The sequence below is a fragment of the Columba livia genome, chromosome 1, assembly GCF_036013475.1.
Source record: "Columba livia isolate bColLiv1 breed racing homer chromosome 1, bColLiv1.pat.W.v2, whole genome shotgun sequence".
NCBI lineage: Eukaryota > Metazoa > Chordata > Aves > Columbiformes > Columbidae > Columba > Columba livia.
The window spans coordinates 16,452,001-16,478,946 of NC_088602.1; the positions used below are offsets into that span (position 1 = coordinate 16,452,001).

A 26,946-nucleotide genomic window follows, 5' to 3' on the forward strand; every position below is an offset into this window, starting at 1 on the left:
TGCTGCCATCACTGCTGACACAGACAGGGGCTTGTGTGTGGGTTCCAGAATCCAAATCCATCGGACCAACCTCAGTTTAACTTGGAGATGTTTAAGAGACTTATTAAATCTGAAACAGGATGATCAGTTGTTGATACATTTGTGTGGTTTGAAATTAAGACATTACACTAGCTTTTAAAAAATGTGTTTGGAACTTGGTGTAGAGTTTAAAGGAATTATTTTGAACAAACTTAGCGTATTGCTTTTGTATACTTTTTTGTGTTCTAGGTGGCTCGCTAGGTAGATGTGTTCAGAGAAAATTAGCAGCTTTGAAGCTGTGGGAGGACGCTTTTCACAGTGTTAAAGAAAATCTCAAGGCTGGCATCTTGATTTGTGAGCAGTGGGTGTCAGCTTGTGAGTACCTAACTGGACAACTATGGCAACGTTATAGTCCACATCCATGGAAAAATGAGAAATATTTTCCTGAATTGTTAGCAAAACTTGGCAAACGTCTTGATGAGGTAAAGATTTGAATTATACACATTTGTTTCCTTAGACACAGTTAAAAAACATTATTTAAAGTTTAAAAAGGGCATTAAAGCACTTTTATAGCCTTTTCAGAGTCAGATAGCATTCCATAATCCATGTTTGCCTGAGCCTTTCAAAAATTTGTTGTAAGGAGAGGGATGGCTTGTGCTTTTTGCTTCTAAATTTAAGTTTTATGTAAAAATATGTTGGATATATAACATAGATTTTTCTGTTATAGGTGCTAGCTATCAGAACACTGCATGAAAAACTTACATTATTTTTACCGCCTGGAGAACAAAATGCCTTACATCTTGCCCAAGTGTTTGAACCCTTTGCTGGCCTAAATCCTGTACACTATAATCCTTACACAGAGGTATAATGCTTGTTTTTAATTTATTCACGTTCTTTCTGTGACTTTTTATGATGTATATGGATGGTCCTAAACTAACATATGAACTCATTATCTCTAGCCACTATGGAAAGCAGCGGTCTCCCAGTATGAGAGAATTATTGCACCAGCGGAACAAAAAATAGCAAGCAAATTGAAGAAATTTATTTCAGAAATTGAGGACAGTCCTCAGCAGGTATGGGTATTTTTGTAGACTGAAAAGTTTCCTAAAGATAAAGTTATTGAATTCATAAGGAGTCAGCTCAGAGCAAAGGAATGTGTAGTCAGAGCCAAAGACAATATTTACGAACAGCACTCCTAAGTAGTGTCAGAATTTGTTTAGCTTTCTTTCAGGAGAAAGAGATAACCTTTATATACTTCACGTTCCAGCTTCTTCAGACATTTCAGAAATATAAGGAACTGATAAAGCATCCAAATATAAGCAAAGAATTGCTTTTTGAAAGGGAAACATTGCTAGCAAGACTTCAAGATTATGTCAAAGGTAAAAATGTATTTAAAAGTATTTAATTGCATAACTTTTTTTTTTGCGAATACTAGAATTCTTTATTTACTTTTGGAGTGTTAGTATCCCTTATATATTTTTATAACTACAATAATAATTTTAAACTTTTTCTGTTAGATTTGTGATCTAACATGAATCTTTTGTTTGTGTTAGACTATCAGACAGACTTTGAAACTCGATGCCATGGTGTTCCTGGTGATGTTTCTGGACCACTGTCAGGCAAAAACCTTTCTGAAGTTGTCAATAATATTGTGTGGGTACGGCAGCTGGAGCTGAAGGTAACAGATTGTGTTACTGTTTAGATGCAATATTATCATAGAACATAAAGCATGTTACATTTGTGGTTTCTGTGGGGAAATCTCACAGAAAAACAGTGACCTTATCAAGAGTTATACAGTCAGGGTTCCTTATCAGTGGTGCTGCTTGCTGAGTTGAATTTTATTAACTGACTCAGAAGACAGTCTTTTCATAGTATATGGATGAACTACCTGCTTTTATGACAATTATTTTTTGGAAAAAAAAACCAAAAAACCCCCAAAAACCCCCAAAATTCTGAGAAGAGGTGTATTTGTTAAATGTTACCCTCCAGTTTGCATTTTAAAATTGTGTTTAAGATTTACAGGTAGCCAAGTTCTGCCATCCTAATTCTCACTTGTTATTACTAACCTGTGTAGTGTCCCCTTGAAATTGAAGGGATTTCTTTGTAGTGCGCTTTTGAGTCAGTGCCTGCCAGGGAATTTACTACAGAGAATGTAAGAAAAGTAAATGTCAAACAATTTTGTGTTTTCTTACAACATAATGAGTTTAAAATATATTTGACTCTGTTTTGACTTATTTTTGTTAGTTTGTATTTACACTTTAGTTGGAAACTCTGGAACTTTTTTTGGAAAGTATTGACTAATTAGAAGCAAAATGTTTTCTGTAAACATAAGTGCCATTTACAATAACTATATATTTGAATGAGAATGGAAGTTACTTATCCCAGAAGAACTATTAGCCTAGATTTTGGCATTCTCCTCTGATTTGCAGAAATCTCAAGGGCCCATTTCAGCTGAATGTGACCAGGGGTGAAGGTCCTAAAGGTATTGATTTGTTATGTGTCCTACAGAGACAAAAGCAGCAACTCAGGTTTCACAATTATTTCTTCTGCTTATTCTGCTAAAGATCTAGAGAGCAGTTGAGCTGATGTGTCTCGGTTCTGTGTTTGCTTTAGGCTGTGCTAAATTTTTTAATTGCTCTGAAATCTCTGCTGATTGCATTGACTAGAGTTTTGATTAATTTGTCCACATGTGGGTGTGAAATCCCAGTTAAATACCTTTGAGTATTGGCATGGACCTTATAGATACAACAAAAGAGGGATGTGAGATCTGTACCTTTATGGAGAAGTAACTAGAGACCAGGTAGGATGCTCTGGGCTGTTTTAATAGTGTAGACACACGTGGTGGACAACTTATTCGGAACCAATTTCCTGTAATGAGAATTTGAACAGCTGGGACACAATTCAGGTTTCACTTTTTTTTTTTCCCCAATCTGTTTTTCAGTGTCACTTGGATGTTTTATAATACCGATTTTTATTGTGGTCATTTTTCTTTTCTAATTGAATACTGGGAAGTTAAGCTTCCATTCTTTGTGATTGTATTTAAGGTGGATGATGCTATCAAGCTGGCAGAGGCTCTTCTCTCTGATTTGTCTGGATTTCAAACTTTTCACCGAAATGCAGATTCTTTTCTGGAACAGTTAAAAGCATATGAACAAGAACAATTTGGTGATTGGTCTAGGAATATCCAATCAGAAGTATCAAATCCCAAGTCAGGACTTTGGTAAATACATTCTTGTTTAATATTTGTGCTGAAATCTGTAGTGTGGTGCAATTCACTGGAACTTGATAAAGGAAATAAACAATGTTGCAGAACCAAGAATGAGTGGAGAAACAAAATGGAAGAGTTCATAATAATTTCATCATCCTGCCAGGCTTGGTTCATAGACTGAAGTATACTATTAATAACTAATCTCTCAGTTTCTGGTAACAAGTGGAATGAAAGCCATGTTTGATTTGCTTGTTGTTACTACTTGTTTTCCATTGTAATCCATATAGTGATAATGTCTAGAAAACAGATGAAGTTAGAGTATAGCTGTGATATATAGATAACGCATATAGAGTGATAAATAAATTACTATTCACAAGAAATTCCGCAGTCTAAGTAGAGCAGATGAAATAAGAGAAAGAAAATAGATTTAAACCTCATGAATTCTTTTCCCCAAAATAATGAAAATACTCTATGGGACATTAAAATATATTTTAAACATTATTTTTTAATTGATTGGCCACATAGCTTTTGTCTGCATCTCAGTGTTGCAAACTCTCTTTGAGAAAAGAGTTTGTGCACGGTTTCAGAGAATACAGGAGTTGATACTTGGATATAAAATTTTATTTTGTGAAAAACACTAAAATATAACAATTAAGCCGATTCAGCACTCCAATAAATAACAGACATCTAATATATTAGTATAATAAATTTTTTTTATTGTGAGATTTTAAAATATGTGAAGAGATTAATTAAAAGAAGAAGAGAGGTAGCTCACTGCAAAGAGGAATGCAATTGATATGGGAACTAGAAAAAGATGAGACAAAAAGTGGAAAAATGAGTAAAGCTCAAGTTTTTATGGAAGAAGCCTAAAAGGATGACAGTGGAAGCATTACTAGAGTAGAAAAAAAAAATAGAGCAAAATCTAATGATAGACTGATGTTCTTATTAGCCTCTGGTTGTGTATCCCAGAATGCTTCACTGATCCAAATGCTGGTTCTTGGACTGGTTCCCTTAGAGAATTTCTTCCCCTTTGTGGTGCTGAAGGCTGAGTTCTGTACAGTGTCTGCCTGGGAGAATCGGATGGGCCCAGTGGTTTTGAGAAGTACTGTCTGTCTGTGAATTACATCTTAACTATTGTTAACAAGCCAGAAAAACTTTGTGAGCAAAACCAATAGGCATTGTTCATCTTGTCTTCAGTGGCTTTGAATTAAGAGAAAGGTTACTAGAATAATTATCTAAGTAAATTAAACTGTTAATAAACACAGAAAAAAGTATTAGAATGACATAAAGCTTTTTAGAAATATTTTTTTATTATAAAATGCACCTGAAAAAAGATCAATATCAAATTATATTCAGTAATATGTTTGATTTTGGTTTAGCATCCAAGCGAATAGTCCTGTAATGGAGTTGGATCGTGTTTTTGGGACGCTAAACATACTTTATTCAGATCGTTTGGTGACTCTCGTAAGAGAAGTACGTCAGCTGTCAGCACTTGGCTTTGCTATACCAGTTAAAATACAGCATGTTGCAAACACCGCACAGAAGTTCTGTAAGCAGGCGGTCATCCTCAAACAGGTATCAGATTAAATATCATAATACCTTCCTGTTCTGACTTCCCAGCTTTAGTGGTAGAACATTTCTAGACTGTTATCTTTTCTAACGGTGGGTTAAGCTTGTTGCTGTGTTTGTCTGTATGAAAATGACTTGTTTCTTGAACAAATTAACTTTAATCCCTAAAAGAGAACAAAAATTAAGAAATGCTTTGCAATTTTGGAATGCGTCTTCTTTTGAAACCAAATCAGTTATAGGATTTAAGCTATGTGAAGTTACTGTATGAATATTAAAAAAATGAGACAAGTAAATAATTGGCCTCCTGGTTTTAGTCTCAGTTTCTGATCACTTTAACTGAAGGAAAATGTCATAAAATCGACTAGCTTGTTCTCACTGTTGCTAATTTTCAACTGAAAATATATTAATAAATATTTTAATAGAAATGTCTGTTTTTTTTTTAATTGGATTCAATGCTGCATAAGTTTTTATTTTGCTTATATTTCATTTGAAATACCATGTCAAGTTTTCTACTGTTACTGTAAGATGCAAGAATAAATATGTATATATTGGTAAAAATTCTTATGTAAATACACAGGCTAAATTCAGTATCACATGTGGTGTCATTGGTATCCACGACACCTGCATCACTGAGGCAGAGGTGACACAAGACCTACAAAATACCCATGCATCTGGATTATTTGGTTGGTGGAAACTTTAGGCATCTCAAAAGGCACCAGATGTCTGTGTGTGGACAAGTAAACCAAGTTGTAGGGTATCCCTCTTACCCCAGTAGCCAATCTGGAAGTAAACAGACGTTTTTTAGGTCTTGTGTCATATCCTGGAGGATGTCTTAGATACTTGAAGGCTTCTGAAATGGCACTAGATGCCTACATTTGCATAAAATAGTGGAACATTTCCACTTATAATAAATCAGAGACTGAGCCTTTTTCACTTATGGTGAAATGTAATCACCTCCGATGTTTGAGTAGCATTCTTTTTGCTATCAGAATTCATCACTAGAAGATAGGACCCCATTAGCCTTGCATATGTGCAATATTTTTGTAAACATTTTACTATTCTTAATTTTCATTTTGTAATGATATTGATTGGGCAACACTTTCAGAAATATCGTATGTTACATTTACTAGCAAATTTATATTTTTATCTGTTCTTGTAAATGTAATCTCTTAATTTTTACAGGTGGCACATTTTTATAATTCTATTGATCAACAAATGATTCAGAGTCAGAAGCCAATGATGTTACAGTCTGCTCTAGCATTTGAACAGATCATTAAGGTGAAAAAATTCCTCTGTCTTTGTATTTTAAATTTCAGTGGTATCTGTACATACTCTGTGCTCCTTTTTATGTGTTTATTGCTGGATTTTAACTGTAGCCTTCTCATAAAAGCAACACCATTTGTTTATTTAGGATTTATTGAAATCAGTGGGCTTTTTTTTTGTGGGAGGGGGGTCTTCCATTTTTTACTAGGAGTAAAACCATCTTTCTCATATTATTGCTTCCTGTATGCTAGTTGGTAGACTACATTCATCATTAAACCTTACAATAGATGTATGTTTTTCAAGCATTCAAAATCTGGTCCTGGAGGAAAAGGTCAAATAACATGGGATAATCCTAGAGAATTGGAAGCTTATATCAAAAAACTCCAAGCTGCTGCTGAACGGCTTTCCACTGAAAACAGAAAACTGAGAAAGTGGCACACAAACTTCATTGAAAAGGTAGATTTTCCAGGTGAAATTGAAATCATCTCTCTTATAGCTTACTTCACTTTTTCCTTCATTTATGTGGTGATAAATGTTTATTATCCTTTAAAATTCTTTTAACAGGTTATATCTCTCATGAATATTGATCTACTTCGGCAGCAGCAGCGTTGGAAAGATGGACTCCAGGAGCTCAGAACTGGTTTTGCCAGCCTTGAGTCACAGGCAGGGTTTCATTATCGTATTGCAAATTCTGAACATTTGACATTTCAATAATAATCCAGATTTAAGAGTCAAACATAGCATGATTGAATTAATTTAGATTAAGGAGTTACTAGCTAGGTCAGGAAAACAGACCGTGTACTACTTAGTTGATGCCAGGTTCAAGGTAAAATCTCAGGTGAAGGGGATGAGGATAATCTTTTTAATGTCATATTAGTAATGGAAGAAGAAGAACACTTGGTCAGATGACAGGAGTTAAGTGAAAAAATGGGAAAACTGTAGGTCACCTGGATCAGTTGTGTCTGAGCCGTTAAGGCAAGGTAAAATAAAGAAATTGGTACAGATATGAGTAGAACAGAATAAATGTATAAAATTTAGAATTAAAATACATTTCAGTTAGAAATAATGAAAACGACACATTTTTATTTGTTCACTTATCAACTGCCAGCTTTTAGAATAGAATCATAGAATCATTTTGGTTGGAGAAGGCCCTTAAGATAATTGAGCAAGATGATTGAGATTTTGATAAAGAATATTGTCTTGGCAAGTAACAGGATGATATTACTATCACCTAACCTATTTTGAGGTATTATTCAAGTCAATTTAATTTTTCCTATAGCCTTCAGCAATAACACGGCTATATTCTTAGACAGATGTGGTGTTCTTAGCCATTTTAATGCAAACCCAGATTATTTCAGTTGGTATTTCCCAGGCAATAAATGCAGTACTTTAACTGTATTTTTCTTATAAATTTTTCCATCGTCTCAAGATAATATGAATAATGAATAAGTGCATCAATTCAGCGTTTGGTCTGTAATTTCTTTTGAAATTTGGTTGACAAATTTTTATCTTAAAGTCAGCATATTTTCTCAAAGTTCATAATTTATATCTGCTTTAAGATCTGTTTGAAAATTGTTTTGGTAGTACAGAGTATTTTATATGGTAAATTAACTAAACTGTCTTCAGTGATTTTATTTTTGTCCTTGGCAAGAAGTGATAAAATTTAACCTAGTGTATCCTATTTTCACCATCCAAAATTACAAGATGGTATAGTCTTACTGCTGTTGTCATCAGGATTTTACATATTTCTTTAAACCCCTTATTTATATTTGTCTTAAGGCTTAAGTGAAACAATTGAAATTTTTTGTAGTCTCTGGAATCTTTCTGTTGGAAGAGTTTGTCTGGGCAGCCTTGAATTGCAGTGCAGACATGTAGCAGCCTTGTACTGCCTCCAAAGCCCTGCCTAAACATCTCTATCCCATTAAATAAGAACCTGGAGGAAGTCTCTAATTTCTTTTTTAACTTATATGGCCCTTTTGAAAATCCTTGTATGGTTTACAAGTGGCCATTTACAGACTTGAGCGTATGATATAGCTTTACATATTCTTACAGTGCAATGTAAGAGATTGTAATGAAAATCTGAATTCTTTAAGATAAAATGTTATATCTACTCATTAGTTAACGCTGACCTGTGGAAACACACAATAATTTTCTAAAACGCTGTTTAACAGTTATCTTGTGTATCACAGGAAAATAAAAGGTGTGGTACAGGTTTAGATCTCTTAGCCAGCCAGCTCTGTGTCTTATTTCTAGCAGAGTCCCCTGCAGTTTAGAGTAACTTTGAGGCATCTCATAGTGAACCAATGGGAGATGAACCTCAGTGAAGCTGTTATGCTGAACTGCTATAGAGACTGGTTTGATTTGGATATTTTTTTATTCCTATATTCATTCAAAATAAATTTAATAGGTCTAGATCTTCTTAATATTCAAACTGGTATTAGAATCGTAGAATATCTTGAGTTAGAAGTGGCCCATAAGGACCACCGAGTACAACTCCCTGCTCTTTGAAGGACAACCCAAAGCTGAAGCATATGACCAAGAGTGTTGCCCAGATGCTCGTCGAACTCTGACAGTCTTGGTCCTGTGACCACTTCCCTGGGGAGCCTGTTCTGGTGGTGTGATACTTCTTTGAATTTTACTAAGATCCTGGTCTTCAGGCATTTTGTGCTCAGTTTCAGATTATAATGGTGGTTTGAGGAATAAAATAAAAATAAACATTGTTAAATTTTAGGGTTTCAAATCGTGTGATATGAAAGCTTGGAGACAGCACTGGAATCATCAACTTTACAAAGCTCTGGAGCATCAGTATCAGATGGGCTTGGAAGCACTCAATGAGAATTTACCAGAAATAAATATTGATCTAACATTCAAGTAAGATTTTTTTTTTTTTCACATTAAGAAAGTATTCTGTCTCAGATTACACTCAAATGTTAGTTTTTGTATGATTTATTTCACCTTTTAGGCAAGGCCGGTTGCAATTCAGACCTCCTTTTGAAGAAGTACGAGCTAGATATTATAGAGAAATGAAGAGATTCATCTCCATTCCAAATCAGTTTAGGGGAGTAAGTGAAGCAGAAGAAGAGTCTATATTCACTGTTATGACTGAAAGAAATGCAAATGGATTTCTGACTGCTTTCAGTAAAGCAGAGGATTTGTTCAGAAGGCTGACCGAAGTTTCTGATAAATTCAAGGTATTTTCAAGATTTGACTGACTCATACATTTTTTTTTCTTTTAAGATTTGCATCATTTTAACCTTCAGACATTCTAGAGGTAACTGAGCAATGTCATTTGCGCGTTTTTCTCATTTTCTGCAGGGCATATAAGCAAAAGGTTAGTAAGTCCATCCATGCTAAGCCCAGCTACTTTATCACATACCCATTTTGAGGCATATGCACAGTTCCCATTGAAACCTGAGTATTATAGCTACCTTTTTACTCTTGTTCAAAACCTGTTTTGATTGTCCTTAAATGTGTGAACATGTCAAACCATTTGTATCTCCTGATTTTTTCACTAGGAGAATCTGTAGATAATTGAAGAAGCACAAAGGTTAAAGATAATCTAGCTTGAAAACATTATTTAAGTATTTTAATGTTATTGAGAAATGGACTTTTTTTAGTCTGGATTTTTTTTTTCCCCATGAAATCAAAAATAATGTTGAAAAGGAATGGATTGTAATTGGCCAAGTAGACATGGAAACCCTGGTGAATACACATCTCTCTAGCAAACAGGATTGGGAAAAAAACTTCAAAGCATTAAAAGTGAGAGGGAAAGAGGCAGAACGTCTTCCAAGGTAAAGTGTAACTCTATTCTTTTCTTTGAGTAATTTATTCTGTGAGATACTTTAAAGGTAGTAGTAGTAAAATAGAAATATTCTTTTTACTTGGAGTTATAGATAACATTTCAAGGGTTTTTGAAATATTGATGTACTTATAAAATGTTTAGATTTTTGTTTTTCAGTTTTATTTTTAAACACTTATTGTATTGAAACACTTATTTTATCTGCACAGCCTTCTCTGGAAACTTTTAATGTCTTCCTTTAATATGATGGGAAACCCCCTCAAAATTCATGGCTGATTCTGAATTACTGCAAAACACAGTGATATATTAACAATTCTTTCAGCTAAGTCCTGTATGTGTGGAGTATATGTAGCTATTTGGAACAGACTTAGTAAATATAATTCTTGCATTGAAACACTTGGTTACCTCCTATAGCTTACAGTTTAAGACATGCTAGTGTAGGATTTTCTTCTTACATACATTCACATGGAATTTAGTGTATTGCATGGTTAGAGTTCGCTAATGAAAGTGGTGGGAATCGTGTTCGGAGCAAGTAAAAAGAGATGACACTTCACATAGGAAAATGGAATGGTGGAACTTGTTGGCTAGGTGATATTCTGAGTAGAAAAGACTTTCAAGGACAGGCTGTGATGAATAGAAGAGAAATTGGCTGAAGTGTCTTATAGCCAGAAACCACATGTGGTTATGAAGTGCCATGGGCTGGAAATGATTGGTGTTGAGGGTGGATACTCAGGAAGGTATCAAATAAGGCAGCCCTGTTCTTAGTGTTCTTTAGGCATCTTACTTAGAGTCACTGCAAGATATTAGATTTAGGGTCTTGATATGACTCACTGTGGCTTTTCTTATGTTCTTAGGACTATTGAAGCTTGGGTTAGTACATTCTCATGGACATTAGAGATTTAAAGACTATGACTGTACAAATAATTAAAATATTTTTCTTTTTGAGTATAGAAATTTAGTGACATTATGAATTTGAATTTAGTGACATTGTTTGAAGGAGCAGAGCATTAGTCCCCATAAAACTGCACATATGTGCCAAATGGTTATAAATATTTAAATATTATGAGTAATTTTCCCAATAATCTCTGACTTTTATTTGTAGAATTATGAAGGAAATTTTGTCTTATTAGGCTACAAAATCAGGGTAAACTATAAATGTCCATAGATCTTAAGAGATATTGACTCATAAGTGTACTACGGAATATTTACCATTTATTAATCTTTTGTCTTGAAGCACCATCAGGATAGATTGTTTAACTGTTAACTGCAACCCTGTGAAAACTGTGATTGATGATTTCATCCAGAAGTTGTATGATCTTCTTGTTATTTCTTTGAAAAGATCTATTCAAGGTAAATAGCTTTAATAAATAATTTTTTTTTTTGTTACTGTTGACCTTGTGGACATTTGCATTAATGTAAATACTCTTTTTTATATAAGAGATATTTTACTCTTTGGCACAGTGAGCTGCAGAAATCTCAGTGCAGAGAGAGTAATTTGTCACTAACTTTTCACTGCAGGCCTAACCTAAGACCCCTTGATGTCCACATGCATCTTTTGCATTCAGTTGTTTGGCCATGTCTATTCCAGATGTAAAAAACATACGTCCAAACATTATTTTACTTGTTTCTTCTGTCTGGAGGAAAGTTTCTGTGACGTTTGAGGGAGGAAAATTTCTTAGATATTTAAGAGTAATTGAAGGAGTCAGCATGAAATGTTTTAACTAAGAAATGTTATTAGATTTTTCTTTCACAAATTGTAATACTTTATCAGGAGTCTTAAATAATGTAGGTTTGTTTCACAGTTACTTTTCACTTGGATTGTCAAAATGCAAAGTGTTAAAGAGTGCAAAATATTTCCCTATTTTTGGGTGATCTGTCAAGTAGAAAAATGAAGTAAGGTGCAAAAGGTGAGAAATAACATTGCTTTGTGCTTTAAATGTAGCAATCAGCGCAGGAAACACAGCACAGGGGTTGTGCAGGAAGTGAATTATTTCCGTAACCTGAAAGATTGTTTCCTGGAAGATGTATTATTTCCTGGAATTGTACAGCTCCTCTCTCAGTACCAAAAAGATCTACCTTGATAGGACAATACAATGTTATAGCTTAATCATACTTTTCTTTGTGAGTCTTTTCAATATTTAAAGAAAGATGGTTTTAATTTGTGTACTTAAAAAACGAACAACACCTCTCCCCAAAACCCCCACAATTTTTACATCTGTTTTTCTCCATTTACCCAAAAAAGACCTATACAGATTTTGAAAATGTGTAAATAAATGCCTTAGGTATTTATGTTTGTTTCTCTGAAGGGAGGGACTCTGATACTGATGATCTATATCATACACTGAACACAGTGTATTACGTTTCAAAAACTGTGTAAAGACAAACATGCAATTTTTTTGGAAGCAGCATTGAAGATTGGGGTCTGCAATTTTTTAAGCAAATACTTTGTGTACTTTTGTCCCGTCCCACTCAGTGGGCTGAGGGCAGGGTTAACGTTTGTTATCTTCTGCCCAGTAATGGGGAGGTATGAGAATTATTCAAGATAAATATTTAATATTCAATTATTACTTAAAACTTGGTGGAAATATGAGATAGTGACTTGGCAAAAGCTTGTAACTATGTCACAAAACTTAACAAGGCTTCAACAACAAAACTCACAATGATATTACCCTTATATGCCCAGAATAAAGTTAGAGAGAAGGAGAGAGAGAGATCAGATGAAAGATTTCATCACTCCAAAGGCTGGTTGATCAAGAGACATTCCCTGTAGTTCTCAGGGCGGTGGGTGCAATGCAATGCCATATCCCGAGTGAGAAGTTTTAAATACTTTAGTGCATTTGCATGCGGGATAGGAGAGGGTGGCTCATCTCCTCCCTCTGCTCGCTCCTCATGCTAATTAAGATTGTTCCAGAAGTGAGTCGGTTGGTCCTCTAGGGATAGCTGGTGATTTGTGATTTCCCCCTAGCTGGTCAAACGTGATGGACGCCTTTATCTTGAAGGTTGGTGCCCTCATTTTGCAAAGAATAGGTTGGCCTCAAGGAAGAGATATTGTCCTGCATCTGCAGCTCTTATTTCTTCTTCCCTGCCAGAAGCTGCAAACCCAATTGCTTAAGGCTTAAAAGGTGCATACCTTGTCTATCACAACGTTATCATATCTTGTGACAATGTTCTATCACAGTACATTTCTCTGACTTGTGTATTTATTACTACAAGTATTTTCTCCATGATAATTTTGTTTCCCAACTTTCTTTTTATAGCTCACCTACATGATGTTTCTTCATTTCTCACTGATGCCATGGAAACATTAGTGATTAGGCCTCAGACTGTAGATGAAATAGCAGAAGACAATTTAAAATATTTAAACCTACAGGAACGAAAAGAAGGGGTAAGATACTATTTTATCATATTTAGAACAGCTATAAAAAATGCAACTGTGTTCTAGTATAGAAACTTGTATTTAATATAACTAGCTTTAAAGATGTGTTGGTCCATGTGGTACAGTGTTTTCTCTCCAGCAGTAAAGTATCTGCCTACGGAAAAATACGGAATATCCTCTGGTAAATTGTAGGTCAATCACCCATTAAATCCCATTAAATGAAGGACCACCTGCCCTCTGTTAACTTTATACCATTTAAGTGTTACAAGAGAAGAGATATGGAGCAATCAGTACCTGTTCTTCCTCTTCATGACAATGACTGTGTGGTTGTTTGTTGTGTCCTGTATCAGCCATCTCTTTTCTAGATTGAGAAGTTTCAGTTTACCTAATCTTTTTTTATACATAAGTCCATCCATAAGTTTGATCATCCTTACCCTTCAGTAAGTCTTTTCTAGTTTTGCAGTGATCTTTTCCAAGGCACCAACAGAATTTTGCACAGTTCTTAAGATATGAAAAAAACATGGATTTGGATGATGAAATAACGATATTATCTCTTTTATTCTCTTTGTTATCTTTGTGATTCCTAAAATTTGACTTACTTCCTACTGCTCTGATTAAGCAGGCATTTTTTAAAACTGGCTGCCATAAGCCAAGTTATCAATCCTGAACTGCTGTTATTAGCTTAGAACTCAGCTTGTACATATGATATTTATTTTTTCATATATAAGTCACTTCATGGTTATCTACTTGAATTTTGTTTGTCATCAGTATTTTCAGTCACTGTTTCTTAGAATCGTAGAATAGTTTGTGTTGGAAGGGACCTTTAAAGGTCATCTAGTGCAAATTCCCTACAATGAAAAGGGACATCCTCAACTAGATCAGATTTCTGAGAGTCCTCTCTGGGATAGCTCTTCCAGTGTTTCAACACCTTCCTTGTAAAAAATTTTCTCCTTGTACCTGGTCTGAATCTCCCTTCTTTTCATTTAAAACCATTACCTCTTGTCCCATCACTAAGGATCTATTAAAAAATCTGCAGAGCAGAGGGGCAGAATCACCTCCCTTGACCTGCTGGCCACACTGCTTTTGATGTAGCCCAAGATACCATTGGTCTTCTGGGCTGCAAGGTCACCTTTCATCCACCAGTACCCTCAAGTCCTCCACAGGGCTGCTCTCAATCCCTTCATCCTCCAGCCTGTATTGATACTGGGGGTTGCCCTGACCCAGCTGCAGGACCTTGCACTTGGCTTTGTTGAACCTCATGAGGTTCGCATAGGCCCGCTTCTTGAACTTGTCCAGGTCCCTCTGGATGGCATCCTGTCCATCAGGTGTGTCAGCTCAACTTGGTACCATCTGCAAATTTGATGAAGGTGCATTTGATGTCACTGTATGTTTTTGAAGATATCTGCAATGGGATTCAGTTCTAAATGAATGCATCTGAGCTATGGTGTGTATGCAGAGGTGTCTGCAGCATGTGCAGTTCATATACTCAGTGGAAGTCTGGTTTGTTGCCTACATGTACAGTTCCAGAATTATCAGCTTCATTGCCCTTCTCTGAACTTTCTTCAGCCCTGTTTTGGTCTCAGATCTAAAATATAGCACCATATGAGCTGCCATGATGAAAGTGAACCAGCCCAACCAGACCCAGCAAATGTAGATATGTATTTACTGAATCCTGTCTGCTCTGAATCTGGTTGAGTGGATCTCTGCAATAAAAAGACACATTTATCTGTTTCATAGTAAGCATTCACTTCTGTATATCTCATGTCAAGATCAAGATGTAGAATTTCTCTAAATACATCAAAAACTGTTTTTTCCGATGTTTTAATGTTATTCTATAAAGAGTGTTAAAAACCCAGCTGTGTATATAGACATATAATCTATGCATGCGCAATCAATGATTCTTATATATTTGCTCATAGTTTTGATGAACAGGGTTTGATGAATTTTTACATACACACAGATTTCTTTTTAATCTCTTTCAATTTAGATTTTTCTCCTTTTTCAAGAGGCTGAAGATAAAAACAAACTTCTGCGAACTGTGGCTGGTGCAGGTTTGGACACTATCAGTAACCTAAGAGCTACATGGGATAAATTTGAACTAATGATGGAAAGCCACCAGCTTATGATTGCAGAACAGGTAACAATGAAATATTAATATTTTACCTAAATATCTTGAAATTATTTTGAATAAGCCTGGAGAAAGATTTTTTTTTCCTAGATTAAATCCATAAATGTTTTCACTTTAGTGTTAACACCAACATTACTGAATTGAGGGAGGACCTTTAAAGAATTAATATTTAAACTGCTTAAACAATAACTAGGTGAAACTTCTGTTGAACTGATGCTGAAATGAATGTCATAATTTTATAATTCTGTTGCAAAGAACTTCCTGGAGACAAATGAGTTAATGAATGCAATGGTTAACTGGGGAAAATGGGCTAACAGTTAAAAGATAGCTTTTTTTGTTATTTTAGCATGTGTTTAATACCAATGCTTGCTTGTTTGTTTGTTTGTTTTTTAATTTGTCAAACAGTCCATAGGCAAATTCCGGAACTCATTTGAAGTACTACTGAAGATATCAAGATGTCATGCAAATACAGCAATTTTACTGTGTGCTATATGATGCAGGCTAAATAAGTAGCATAGGCCAAATAAAAAGGTGTGAAATACCAGCATAAAAAATTAGTGCTCTCTTTTTCAGGAAAAAAACCTCAGAAGAATGAAGATTAACTATTTCTTTGGGTATAATAAGAAGTTGTTTTAATTTTGATCAAGTTGTAGTTATCAAGTTTTGATCAAGTTTTGAAGTTGATCATAACTGTAATTATGAACCATTGAAGGAATTTACTTGTAAGTCTTGCTTTACAGATTGAAATGATGAAAGGAAATGTGATTTTACATATTAATATATATCTTCAAGACCTGGAAAAGTTTAAAGCTCGTTGGGATCAGCTAAAGCCAAGTGATGATGTCATTGAAACAGGTGACCAGGATGTGCTTGAGAAAAGTGCTCAGATCATAAAGGAAAAAAAGAAAGAATTTGATGAGCTTGAAATGGTGAAAGAAAAACTCATGTATGTTTATTTCCCTGTATACATTGCTCATTAATGTATGGGATCTTTTGCAGCAATAGTATCTCAGAAAATGTTAACTTCATTTTATCACGACAAAGAATATAAGGAATTTATTTTATTTATATTGCTGTTTTTCATTAGTTTTTCAGGGTCCTTTTTGTACGTTTTACATAGCATGTATTTGCCGAGCTGCATTTTTTTGAATTATTTTGGATTGAAAAATTCAAGAAGTCTCTTAAGGTTTCAAGTAAGGGAGTCTGTACACTGACAGCTTCGTTCTGACCTCTGAAGTTCTCACTAAGAGAAGGTTTGGGGTATTGGTCCAGTTAGGGAGAGTTATTGCTTCAGTTCTGTTGTAACTTCAGTGGGCACGAGCTGACCTCTCCCATTTCTTGAGTGTCCGATCTGATAGACTTTTGTGGAAAAGGAAAGGATTTTTCCACTGGGTACTTACTGTCATTAAGCTCATTATTGCAAATCTTGAGTGGACAAAGTTTTCTGTTTAAATTCTTAGCTTGGCACTTAAATCTGATAGTAAATAAAATTAGCATATTCTTTCTACCTAAGAGGAAGAAACAATTTTTTTTCAGGCTTTATTTTCAGGGGCAGAAAGTAATTAATTTTTCTCATAAATATGAAAGAAATGAAAGTTTATGGAAAATAATTCTGAATAGGGGAGAAGGTCACTGTGTAGGAGAGTTAACCCTGGTATTCTTTTATTATTTCTATTTGAGAAGGAACTATAAGGAAATCACAGTTGCAGCGATATTCTTCAATGAAGCAAATGGCTTTTCTTAAAAAAGTGTAATTATTTCCTTGTGATACAATTTCTTAAATGATAAATGTAGAGTGGAATAATGTAATGTATGATAAAATGATATTTTTATTCAGTGAAGAATGCCATCATTTTAAGTTGGAAGAGCCTGACTTCTCATTATCAAAAGTAGTATGTCAAGATATTAAGAGTTGTGCAGAAGTTTGGGAGTTGTATGAAGAGTTTTATCAAGGATTTCAGGAAAAAGCCAAAGAGGATTGGATTACTTTTAGGTATGATTTTGTTACTTTATTTTCATGGACACACACGTGTTTATAGTACTGCATTTTTATTACCTTTTTATATTTGATTTTCATGCAGGAGTAAAACATACTTATTTGAAGAATTTTTGTTTAACTGGCATGAAAAAATAAGGAAGATGGAAGAACATTCTGTAATGACAGTAAAATTGCAAAAAGAAGTGGACAAATATAAAGTAAGATGATAATTAGGGAAATGGGTATAAAACAAAAAATGTTTTGGCATTACTGGGTAATATACTTCATTCCATAGCTCATTTTTCAGTTCTTATTATAAAACCAGTTACAATTTAACAAAATATTTTGCGGTACTGTTTTTGAACATTCTGCTTATTTTGAGAACCTTTAGTTCCTTGCTGTTAACAGGAGGGTCATTACAGTTTACATAGACACATTTAGCAATCAGTTTTCCTCATACAAACATTAAGTTCAGGAATTGAAAAAAATGGGCTTCAGTTTAAGAATGGCTTTTTTGTTTGTTTGTTTGAATAGCATGTCAGTCTGTAATCAAACAGAGAAAGTTTTCACAAAGACTAAATGGATTCACATAGACATTTTTCCTATAGATGATAATTCCACTCCTAAAATATGTAAGAGGAGAACATCTTTCTCCAGACCATTGGCTGGATCTCTTTCGTCTTCTGGGTCTTCCCCGAGGCACTACACTTGAGGGTTTGTTATTTGGAGATCTGCTAAAAGTGACAGATGCCATTATAGAAAAAGCAACAGAACTTAAGGTATGAATAATTTCAAATAAAGATATTCTATTTTATCTTATGGTTTATTTTATGTACTATATCTTGTTCTGTATGCATATTTATATTTCTACTACTGTAGAAATATAATTTACGTTATATTTTTGAGTGAAAAGTTTATTGCAAGCTCTGTAGTTTGAATTTAAATCTATTTATGCTTCTAAATAGGATTTGAATTGTCGGGCCCAAGGTGAAGTCACAATCAGAGAAGCATTGCGTGAGCTTGAACTCTGGGGAGTTGGAGCTGTCTTTACATTAACAGATTATGAAGATAGCCAAGGCAAGACTATCAGACTTATTAAAGACTGGAAAGACATAGTCAACCAAGTTGGAGATCATCGCTGTCTTCTACAGTCCCTCAAGGACTCTCCATATTACAAGGGTTTTGAAGATAAAGTGTCTATCTGGGAGAAAAAGCTGGCTGAGTTGGATGAGTATCTGCAAAATTTAAACCAAATTCAAAGGAAATGGGTATATTTGGAACCAATATTTGGTCGTGGAGCTCTGCCCAAAGAACAGGCTCGTTTTAACAGAGTTGATGAAGACTTCAGGTTAGTGTTGTAGAATGTGACTTTTCTATTGTATCTTTGACACATGTAGGCTAGAACATTTTTCATGGTGAAGATACATGGAACAATTGGAATATATAAAGAGATGAAGGGCAGCAACAGGAATTCAGTAGGTATAGGTGTGTGGCAGTGATGTAGGTCCAAATAAAGGTGGTGATGTGGTTTTCATGTAATGGTGTGCATGTGAAGAAGAGAATCACATGAAATGCTGAAGATCATGAAACAGGCCAGCAAACACAAAATCAAGCTTGTCAACAAAAGCAAAAGTGATGTAATTGTTTTCTCAAGAATAATTTGTTGTTGAAGACAAGGACTTTGTTCACTAAGAAAGTACACAGATAGACTTCTGGGAGAAACAGATGGTTTATTTGTTCCAAACAAGTCAAGGAGATAAAAGGAGAGGAGATTTGAGAGAGAGATGTTTTATTATCTGTCTTTATTTGAGTTAAAATGACTTTTTAGGGGGAAATAGAAGTCAAGAGTTGAGTTTTCTTGGTTTTGGGTAGAGAAATTTTAGCAAGAAAAAGTTATTCAATTACATTGGAGAGACATTGATGTAATTTCTGAAATGTTTAATCATTAATACTGAAAACTGAAAGTTACCTAAGTGATTTACCCATGCTTTAATTTTTATTTGCATAACTACATGTATATAATATTCAGTTTAAAACTGTAATGGTTGTTTTATGGATTATTCAATTTTTTTCTGTCAAGATCCGTTATGTCAGAAATCAAGAGTGACAACAGAGTAATATCACTGAATGCCCGGACAGGAGTAAGAAATAACTTAATTACCATACTTGACCAACTTCAGAGATGTCAGAAATCTTTGAATGAATTTTTGGAGGTACAGTTGACATTAATATAGTTTTCTATAAAGAAAGACAATGAGTTTGATTTTAAATTAACAAAACTGATTTGTTTTTATATAGGAAAAGCGCTCAGCATTTCCAAGATTCTATTTCATTGGAGATGATGACTTATTAGAAATTTTAGGACAGTCCACGAATCCTCTGGTTATCCAGTCTCATCTTAAGAAACTTTTTGCTGGTAATGCATTAATCTTCATTTGTGAAATGTACTCACTTAGAAAATAAGTTCTTCAATGCTAAATAATCTGTTGCAGACTTTTTTCCTGTCTTTCTGCTATTTGACACTAAGGAATTAATGTTTGACTTTAACAATACATAACTTCATTGCTATTTTCTGATTCATAGGCATTAATAGTGTGAGCTTTGATGAAGAATTTAAGTACATAGTTGCCATGAAGTCTGTAGAAGGAGAAACTGTGCCACTTAGAAATAAAGTTCTTCTGTCAAATGATGTGGAGGTAAGAAAATAACATCCAAGTATAGTTCAGGCATCTTTGAGAAATTATTTTGTAATGTAACTTTTGAGGTTTTTTCATCTCTTTGTCAGGTGTGGCTAAACAGTTTGGCTTTGGAGATGAAGGAGACCCTGAAAAAAATGTTAATCGACTGTGTTGATGCTGGAAAAAAATCACAAGGTTCAATTGATCCATCGCTCTTTCCTTCCCAGGTAGTAGTTGATCCAGTAATGCCACTGTGTAGTCTTGGATTTACCAAATATGTTATTTTTTGAAGTCTCATAAAGAAGTGCACATATGAATTTGGAAAAAAATAATTTCAAACAAATCCATGTTATTAACTTATAGTATAGAGAAATTCTTAAAAAATGGGCTCTTTTAATTCTTTCGTAAACATTTGAAATACTCAGGTCTTTTACATGGCACCCAATCTATTATAACATCCATCTATTTATTAAATTTGATGTACATCTTGATCTTAGTTGGTAGTGAATTTTACATGCAGGGCAGCTAAGACTTAGTAATATAAAAAGACCTTTTTGAATCTGATTAAAATATAGTTTCTTTACATAGGCTGTATAAGGAGAAATAGTTATGAACATGAAATTCTTCCATGCAATTTTGACCAGTAGCACAGAGAATCACACAATCACAGAATGGTTGTGGTGGGAAGGGACCTCTAGAGATCATCTGGTCCAACCCCCTGCTCCAGCGGGTCCACCTATAGCCAGTTCACCCCGGACCATGTCCAGATGGCTTTTAAATGTCTCCAAGAATGGAGACTCCACCACCTCCCTGGGCAACCTATTCCAGTGCTCAGTCACTCTCAGAGTAAAAAAGTGTTTCTTAATGTTCAGACTGAGCCTCCTGTGCGCATTGCCTCTTGTTCAGTTGCTAGGCACCTCTGGAAAGAGCCTGGCTCCGTTGTTTAAATGTTCACTTCAGGTATTTATAGAAATATATAAGATCCCTCCCTGAGCCTTCTCCTCTCCAGGCTGAACAGCTCTCTCAGCCTTTCCTCATAGGAGAGATGCTTCAGTCCCTTAATCATCTTTGTGACCTTTCACTGGACTGTGTCCGATAAAGCACTTGTCTTTGTTGGCTCCTCTGTCACTTGGAAGAGTAAGTTGTCATCAATGAGCTCCAGGAACCTCCTGGATTGCTTATGTCCTGCTGTGTTGCCCCTCCAGCAAGTACTGGGGTGGGAAATGTCCCCTGTGATGACCAGGGCCTGTGAATATGAGGCTGCTCCTACCTGTCTCTAGAGGACCTCATCCACTTGTTCTTCCTAGTCGGGTGGCTTGTAGGAGATACCCGCTATAATGTGACCTTGACCTGTCCTTTCTTTAATTCTGACCCAGTTGGCTCTTCATCCATCCCCCAGCAGAGCTCCATGCACTCCAGCTGCTCTCTTTACGTAAATGGCAAATTCCTCTCTTCATCTGCCACTCCTGACCTCCCTAATGAAACCGTATCTCTCCATTGCGACACTGCAGCCATGGGAGCTATCCCACCACATCTCCATGATCCCAACAAGGTCACAGCCCTGCAGCTGCACACAGATCTCTAAGTCATTATGTTTTTCCCCACAGTCTCTGCATTAGTGTGCAGGCACTTCAGAGAGGTATCACAGCATGTTGAGTTTCTGGAGAGGGTTTGAGGGTTTTCTCTATAACGGTGCCTTGTAGGCACTTCTTTGCTGATATGCCAGTAGTGGAGGTGACCCTGCTTAAGCCTCATTCCTCATTTTGTGGATTTTTGTGATCTCTTCTATCACATCACCCCATGCCCTTTGCTCAGTGATCCTGTCTGTCATTCCCTTACGGACCTGCCTGTCATTGTCTCCCTCCCCCAGGAGGTAGTTAGTGTTACCAATCTTCACATTGGCATAATCGGTGAAATTTTTTGATACAGATCTTTCCAGTTCCAAGTTTGCCTTAACCTTCATATCTCAGACAAGGCTTTTCCAGTGAACTTAAAGGAATTAGAATATAAGTGGAGTGTTAGAAACTGGAATGCAAAATACTGGGTTAGCAGATCAGTGACACGAAAAGTCAGAGGTACAGCTGAGCCTGTTGAGTATGTTCTCAGCAGGCCTACAGTGTGGTAGTTTCCATCTGACACATCATTTACTGTGAAAAGATACTTTAAAGCTAAGGGACTTGAAGTGTTAGATTACATAAGTTTTCGCTAAATTTTTCAGGTTTAAGTATGGCTATATTTTTTCTTAAGAGCACAGGAAATGTGTGGCTTTGTTTAAAAATGATACAGTAAAATCCTTTAACTATCAGAAATAATAAACAATTATAAATTAATTGAAAAACTTTTATTTATGTCTTCTGTATTTATAAAATGTAATTTGAGCTTTCTTTTCCAAAGATTCTTTCCCTGGCAGAACAAATTCAGTTCACTGAAGATGTTGAAAATGCTATCAAAGACCATAATCTGCAACAACTAGAATTAGAACTCACGGCTAAACTGGAACACTATACTAGCATTGATGCTAGTATAGAAGATACTGGGAATACAGGTATAAAATGATAAGTAGTATGTAATTCTTTGTAATGACCATGTAGTTATATAGTATTTAACATTCTGTTTATTTAAACAGGAAGTTATATAAAATTGTCTTGATTTGAACTCATAGAGTTACATAAATTGGGTCACCTGTCACTACCGAGATTAGTGTGTTTAATGTTTCAGAGTGAACAATGAATTTTTATTTAGATGAAAAACGATCTTGCAGCATTTATATATTTGCAAATCTCTAATTTTAATTAACTATTTATAGATATATTTTTAATATATTAACTGATAATTTATCTTTACTTCCTGAACTGTGCTCTACTGTTATGTTTCACTGTAACAGTCCAAACAGCAGTTGAGGTACATTATGTCATGTCAATATGTTCTGTATAACTCTGTAGGTGAGTTTCTATTTTAGATGTATTCATGTGCATTTGAACTACTAATTCTTGATTACCTCTAGCAAAACCAATAAAATAGCTATTCTCAAGACATCATGTTCTGAATCTCATATAGTCCAAATGAATTAGAATAATTATGACTTTGAGTGTTTATTCCTCTCTTTTGATGAGAAGGGAGGCTTTGAATAACTATCTCAGATGTAAAATTCTATAGTGTAAGTTAGGTGAGATGGTTCCTTACTCTACACATATAAAAAGAATCAATTGGATATGTTGACAATCTTCCACCGCATTTGTGCAGCTGCTTACTGTATTAACTTCTAGTTTAGAATTTATGAACTGTTAACATCTGATATATTAAACAGGAGTACGATTTATATCACCTACCTTCAGCAGTCTGTAAATATGGTTCTTTGTCTAAGCTCCTTTTCTGTGCTCTTTCTATAAGCCATTTGATAAATGTCATCAGTTATAAAGAGTATTAATTGTATCTACTGTAGAATACATTTACAATAACCTTTTAGTTTGGATAATACGTGTGATTTTTAAGTGAGTTGCCTGATAAAGTAAGTTGCCACTTACTTTAGTTTACTTCCCATCATGGAATGGTATAGGAGTACACAAACTGGATTTCTTTCAAAAGAAACCAAATTTGAAAATATTTTCTTAGAGTACACTTAATACACCAAATCTGCTAATGAACATTAATTCCACATCACACTAATTAGTCTAAGTCAAATGTCCAGAGTGTGTGTAGTATGGTTTTCAGATCCTCAGCTGATCAATTAGCAGATTGTGCCACACTGATGTCTAAAGCGGACATAGCTGTAAACACTCCTGGAATAAATTGCTTTCCAGAAAAGCCTCTGTCTCTTATCTATTGAGCGTAGAGGCAGACAAAGTCACTTCTAAATGACTGAAGTTACAAGATGATTCGCATTCTCTGTCAGGATCTCATTTTATGCTGCTTGCTTTAGGTAATATATAATATTTCTATATACAGTTGAAGGAAGATCTAAATAAAATCTGCAGATAATAGAAAGCAGCAAAATGAACTTGAGAATGAGTAAAATGTATCTTCCTTACTACGCTGTTGTGATGGTGTTTTTTTGTGGTTATTTGCAGAATCAGGAATCCTTGAGCTCAAGCTTAAAGCTCTGGTTCTCGATATCATTCATAACATTGATGTGGTGAAGCAGCTGAATCAAGCTCAGGTGCACAGTGTTGAAGACTGGGCTTGGAAGAAACAGCTGAGGTTTTATATGAAAGACCAAAAATGTTATGTTCAGATGGTAGATGCTGAACTCCAATATACTTACGAATATCAGGTGTGGTATTTTTAGTTTTTACTTCGTGGCTTTTATATATGTGTCAAACACTTTCTCATCTCACACATGCTGCTGGTTGCCTCCCAACTGTTGCCATTTGTTTCAGCTTTATTGTGTCCTTGGCATACTGTTTCATAAAAAATACTAAAAGATAGAGTAATCATTTTCATTCTTGATATTGATGGAGTAAATGTAAGTTGTATGGAAAGCAGCTACAGTATCACATAAATATTTTCTAATATGCTTGCTACTTTTATATGTCTGTGTGCAGTTTCACTTGTGTTGACTCCTTTTCTGTAATTCTAAAAAAAATTGCACAATCCTTTGACATTTGATATAAAATTAGGAAAACTTCATAACTGTAAGCAAATTCATATACTTAATGAGACAGTAATCTTGATGCTAGTGTCATGTTTTCAAATTAATGACTTATGAATGAATTGAATTAAATTACATCGTCAATAATTTCTGTCTCCCGATATATATATATATAGATATATATTTATATTTTTTATTTTTTTTTTCCGCAGGGTAATTCCCCTAAACTTGTCTATACACCTTTGACAGATAAGTGTTACCTAACTCTTACTCAGGCCATGAAGATGGGCCTTGGAGGAAATCCCTATGGTCCAGCTGGAACTGGAAAGACAGAATCAGTAAAGGCCTTGGGTGGACTTCTTGGAAGACAAGTATTAGTCTTTAATTGTGATGAGGTGAATATGGTTCTGTACAATTTAGGAAATGGATATCTATGCCCATACTTTGTAAAGCAATATGATATTCTAGCAATACTTCTGATAATTTATCATTTTCCATTGTGGATATTTTCAATGACATATTTTTTAATAGCTGGGAAGACAGCCTTTCAATAGTTTATTGTTACTTGAATTTTAATAGTATTATTATTTTTAATTTTAAGGGCATTGATGTGAAGTCAATGGGGCGCATATTTGTGGGCTTAGTGAAGTGTGGTGCCTGGGGCTGCTTTGATGAATTCAATAGACTTGAGGAAGCTGTATTGTCTGCAGTATCCATGCAGATTCAGACAATTCAACATGCATTGAAGAAACATAGTCCTGTATGTGAGATGCTTGGCAAAAAGGTACAGCAAAACTTACTTATTTTCTTCTTATAAAAATAGTCTATAAACAACTGAGTTGAACTTAAAAACTGACTACTGCAACTAAATGTAGTCCACCCAACATTTCTCAATGCTATTTCAAATGACAATATGCTATTACAATCCAATTCTAATACTAGGTTGAAATGGATCATAATTCTGGAATTTTTATCACGCTGAATCCTGCTGGAAAAGGTTATGGAGGAAGACAAAAGCTGCCTGATAACCTCAAACAACTTTTTAGGCCAGTTGCTATGACTCATCCAGACAACGAACTCATTGCAGAAGTGATTTTATATTCAGAAGGCTTTAAGGATGCTAAAATACTTGGTAGAAAATTAGTGGCTATTTTTAATCTAGCAAGGTAAGTTGTATTGTGCTTCCCTCCCCTCCATCCCATTCATTCTCTTTCCTCCTTTTATTATAGCATTGATCCTTCTGGTTATGTCACTGCAATCTTGTTTCTTCTCCACCTAATCTATGTCTAAGCATGACTTGAGATACAATCTGCATGTGCTCTCTGTTAATATTCTGTAACATTTTATGTCTTGGATATTGCAGAAAGCTGTGTGCCAGAAACAAAACTAGATATAAAACCAAAGATTTGGAGTCATGTAAAGTTTTACATTCCATACAGCTCTTAAATCTGAATAATGCATCTGAACCATGCATCTCTGTAGTTATTAATTTAACTTCTAAGGTAAAAATATGGCAATATGTTGGGAAGTTCAGGTGTGAAAATATCTGGAATGCAGTTATAATCTCAAGGTGGCAAAATACTGCTCCCCTGTTATGCTCACTAAATATGAATGTGAGCATGTGAATGCTCACAGGCATTGAGTTGGATTTAGAATCTTGAAGTTGTTGAAATGCAAGTGACTATTTGGTTATAGGTATGCATATTAGAGAGAACGAAGTTCAGTGGTTTTAATTAATGTTGTTTGGGACAATAATAAATACATTAGCTGTTGAATATACTCGCTCTGAAAATTTCAGTGTGTCATTTCTTGAATCTCTGAACTACATTACAGATGGCACTATAAGTACTTGCCAATTTCTCTTTTCCCCAAAAACAGTATGAACATATTCATTTGTGAAACAAAAGTTTCAGGTACTGTCACCTAAATCTTATTACAATATTGCTATTTTTAAATTTAGGGAGCTTCTGACACCACAGCAGCACTATGATTGGGGTTTACGAGCATTGAAGACTGTTTTGAGAGGCTGTGGCAGTCTTCTTCATCAGCTGAAGAAAAGTGAAGCAAAGCAAGAAAGTAAGATTGACTATGCCAAACTTTTGATTACTTAGGATATTGTACAGATATCATTCACTACAGCTTTCTTGTTCACTGGAGTTTTGAGAAGCCATGGCTTGGATCTGGAGGCAATTTAGAAAAGAAAAAATATCTGTGAAAGTCTGCCTTTATTAGGAGATCACAAAATACTCTTGTCATATTCTAGACTGAGCTTTTATATGATAAGAATATAGATATAGGACTTTATTCTGGGATGATTTTGAGTGATTCTCAAAGATTCTTG

General features: G+C 34.9%; 1 protein-coding gene across 3 annotated transcripts in view; it reads left to right on the forward strand.

The window, feature by feature from the left end:
• DYNC2H1 (dynein cytoplasmic 2 heavy chain 1) overlaps window positions 1–26,946 on the forward strand; it is a 166,287-nt gene that overhangs the window by 6,065 nt on the left and 133,276 nt on the right. For all 3 annotated transcript variants that reach the window (XM_065047277.1, XM_065047353.1, XM_065047417.1), the window contains exons 6-36: window positions 268–500; window positions 746–880; window positions 978–1,091; window positions 1,286–1,397; window positions 1,572–1,696; window positions 3,063–3,238; window positions 4,606–4,801; window positions 5,978–6,073; window positions 6,362–6,514; window positions 6,623–6,721; window positions 8,790–8,929; window positions 9,021–9,249; window positions 9,722–9,849; window positions 11,092–11,207; window positions 13,115–13,242; window positions 15,221–15,370; window positions 16,102–16,307; window positions 17,199–17,354; window positions 17,443–17,557; window positions 17,948–18,118; window positions 18,305–18,687; window positions 19,420–19,552; window positions 19,638–19,755; window positions 19,923–20,035; window positions 20,125–20,244; window positions 22,412–22,562; window positions 24,085–24,287; window positions 24,818–25,000; window positions 25,207–25,389; window positions 25,548–25,771; window positions 26,566–26,681. In XM_065047277.1, the coding sequence (XP_064903349.1) occupies window positions 268–500; window positions 746–880; window positions 978–1,091; window positions 1,286–1,397; window positions 1,572–1,696; window positions 3,063–3,238; window positions 4,606–4,801; window positions 5,978–6,073; window positions 6,362–6,514; window positions 6,623–6,721; window positions 8,790–8,929; window positions 9,021–9,249; window positions 9,722–9,849; window positions 11,092–11,207; window positions 13,115–13,242; window positions 15,221–15,370; window positions 16,102–16,307; window positions 17,199–17,354; window positions 17,443–17,557; window positions 17,948–18,118; window positions 18,305–18,687; window positions 19,420–19,552; window positions 19,638–19,755; window positions 19,923–20,035; window positions 20,125–20,244; window positions 22,412–22,562; window positions 24,085–24,287; window positions 24,818–25,000; window positions 25,207–25,389; window positions 25,548–25,771; window positions 26,566–26,681 (4,905 nt within the window). The remainder of the gene's footprint in view (window positions 1–267; window positions 501–745; window positions 881–977; window positions 1,092–1,285; window positions 1,398–1,571; window positions 1,697–3,062; window positions 3,239–4,605; window positions 4,802–5,977; window positions 6,074–6,361; window positions 6,515–6,622; window positions 6,722–8,789; window positions 8,930–9,020; window positions 9,250–9,721; window positions 9,850–11,091; window positions 11,208–13,114; window positions 13,243–15,220; window positions 15,371–16,101; window positions 16,308–17,198; window positions 17,355–17,442; window positions 17,558–17,947; window positions 18,119–18,304; window positions 18,688–19,419; window positions 19,553–19,637; window positions 19,756–19,922; window positions 20,036–20,124; window positions 20,245–22,411; window positions 22,563–24,084; window positions 24,288–24,817; window positions 25,001–25,206; window positions 25,390–25,547; window positions 25,772–26,565; window positions 26,682–26,946) is intronic.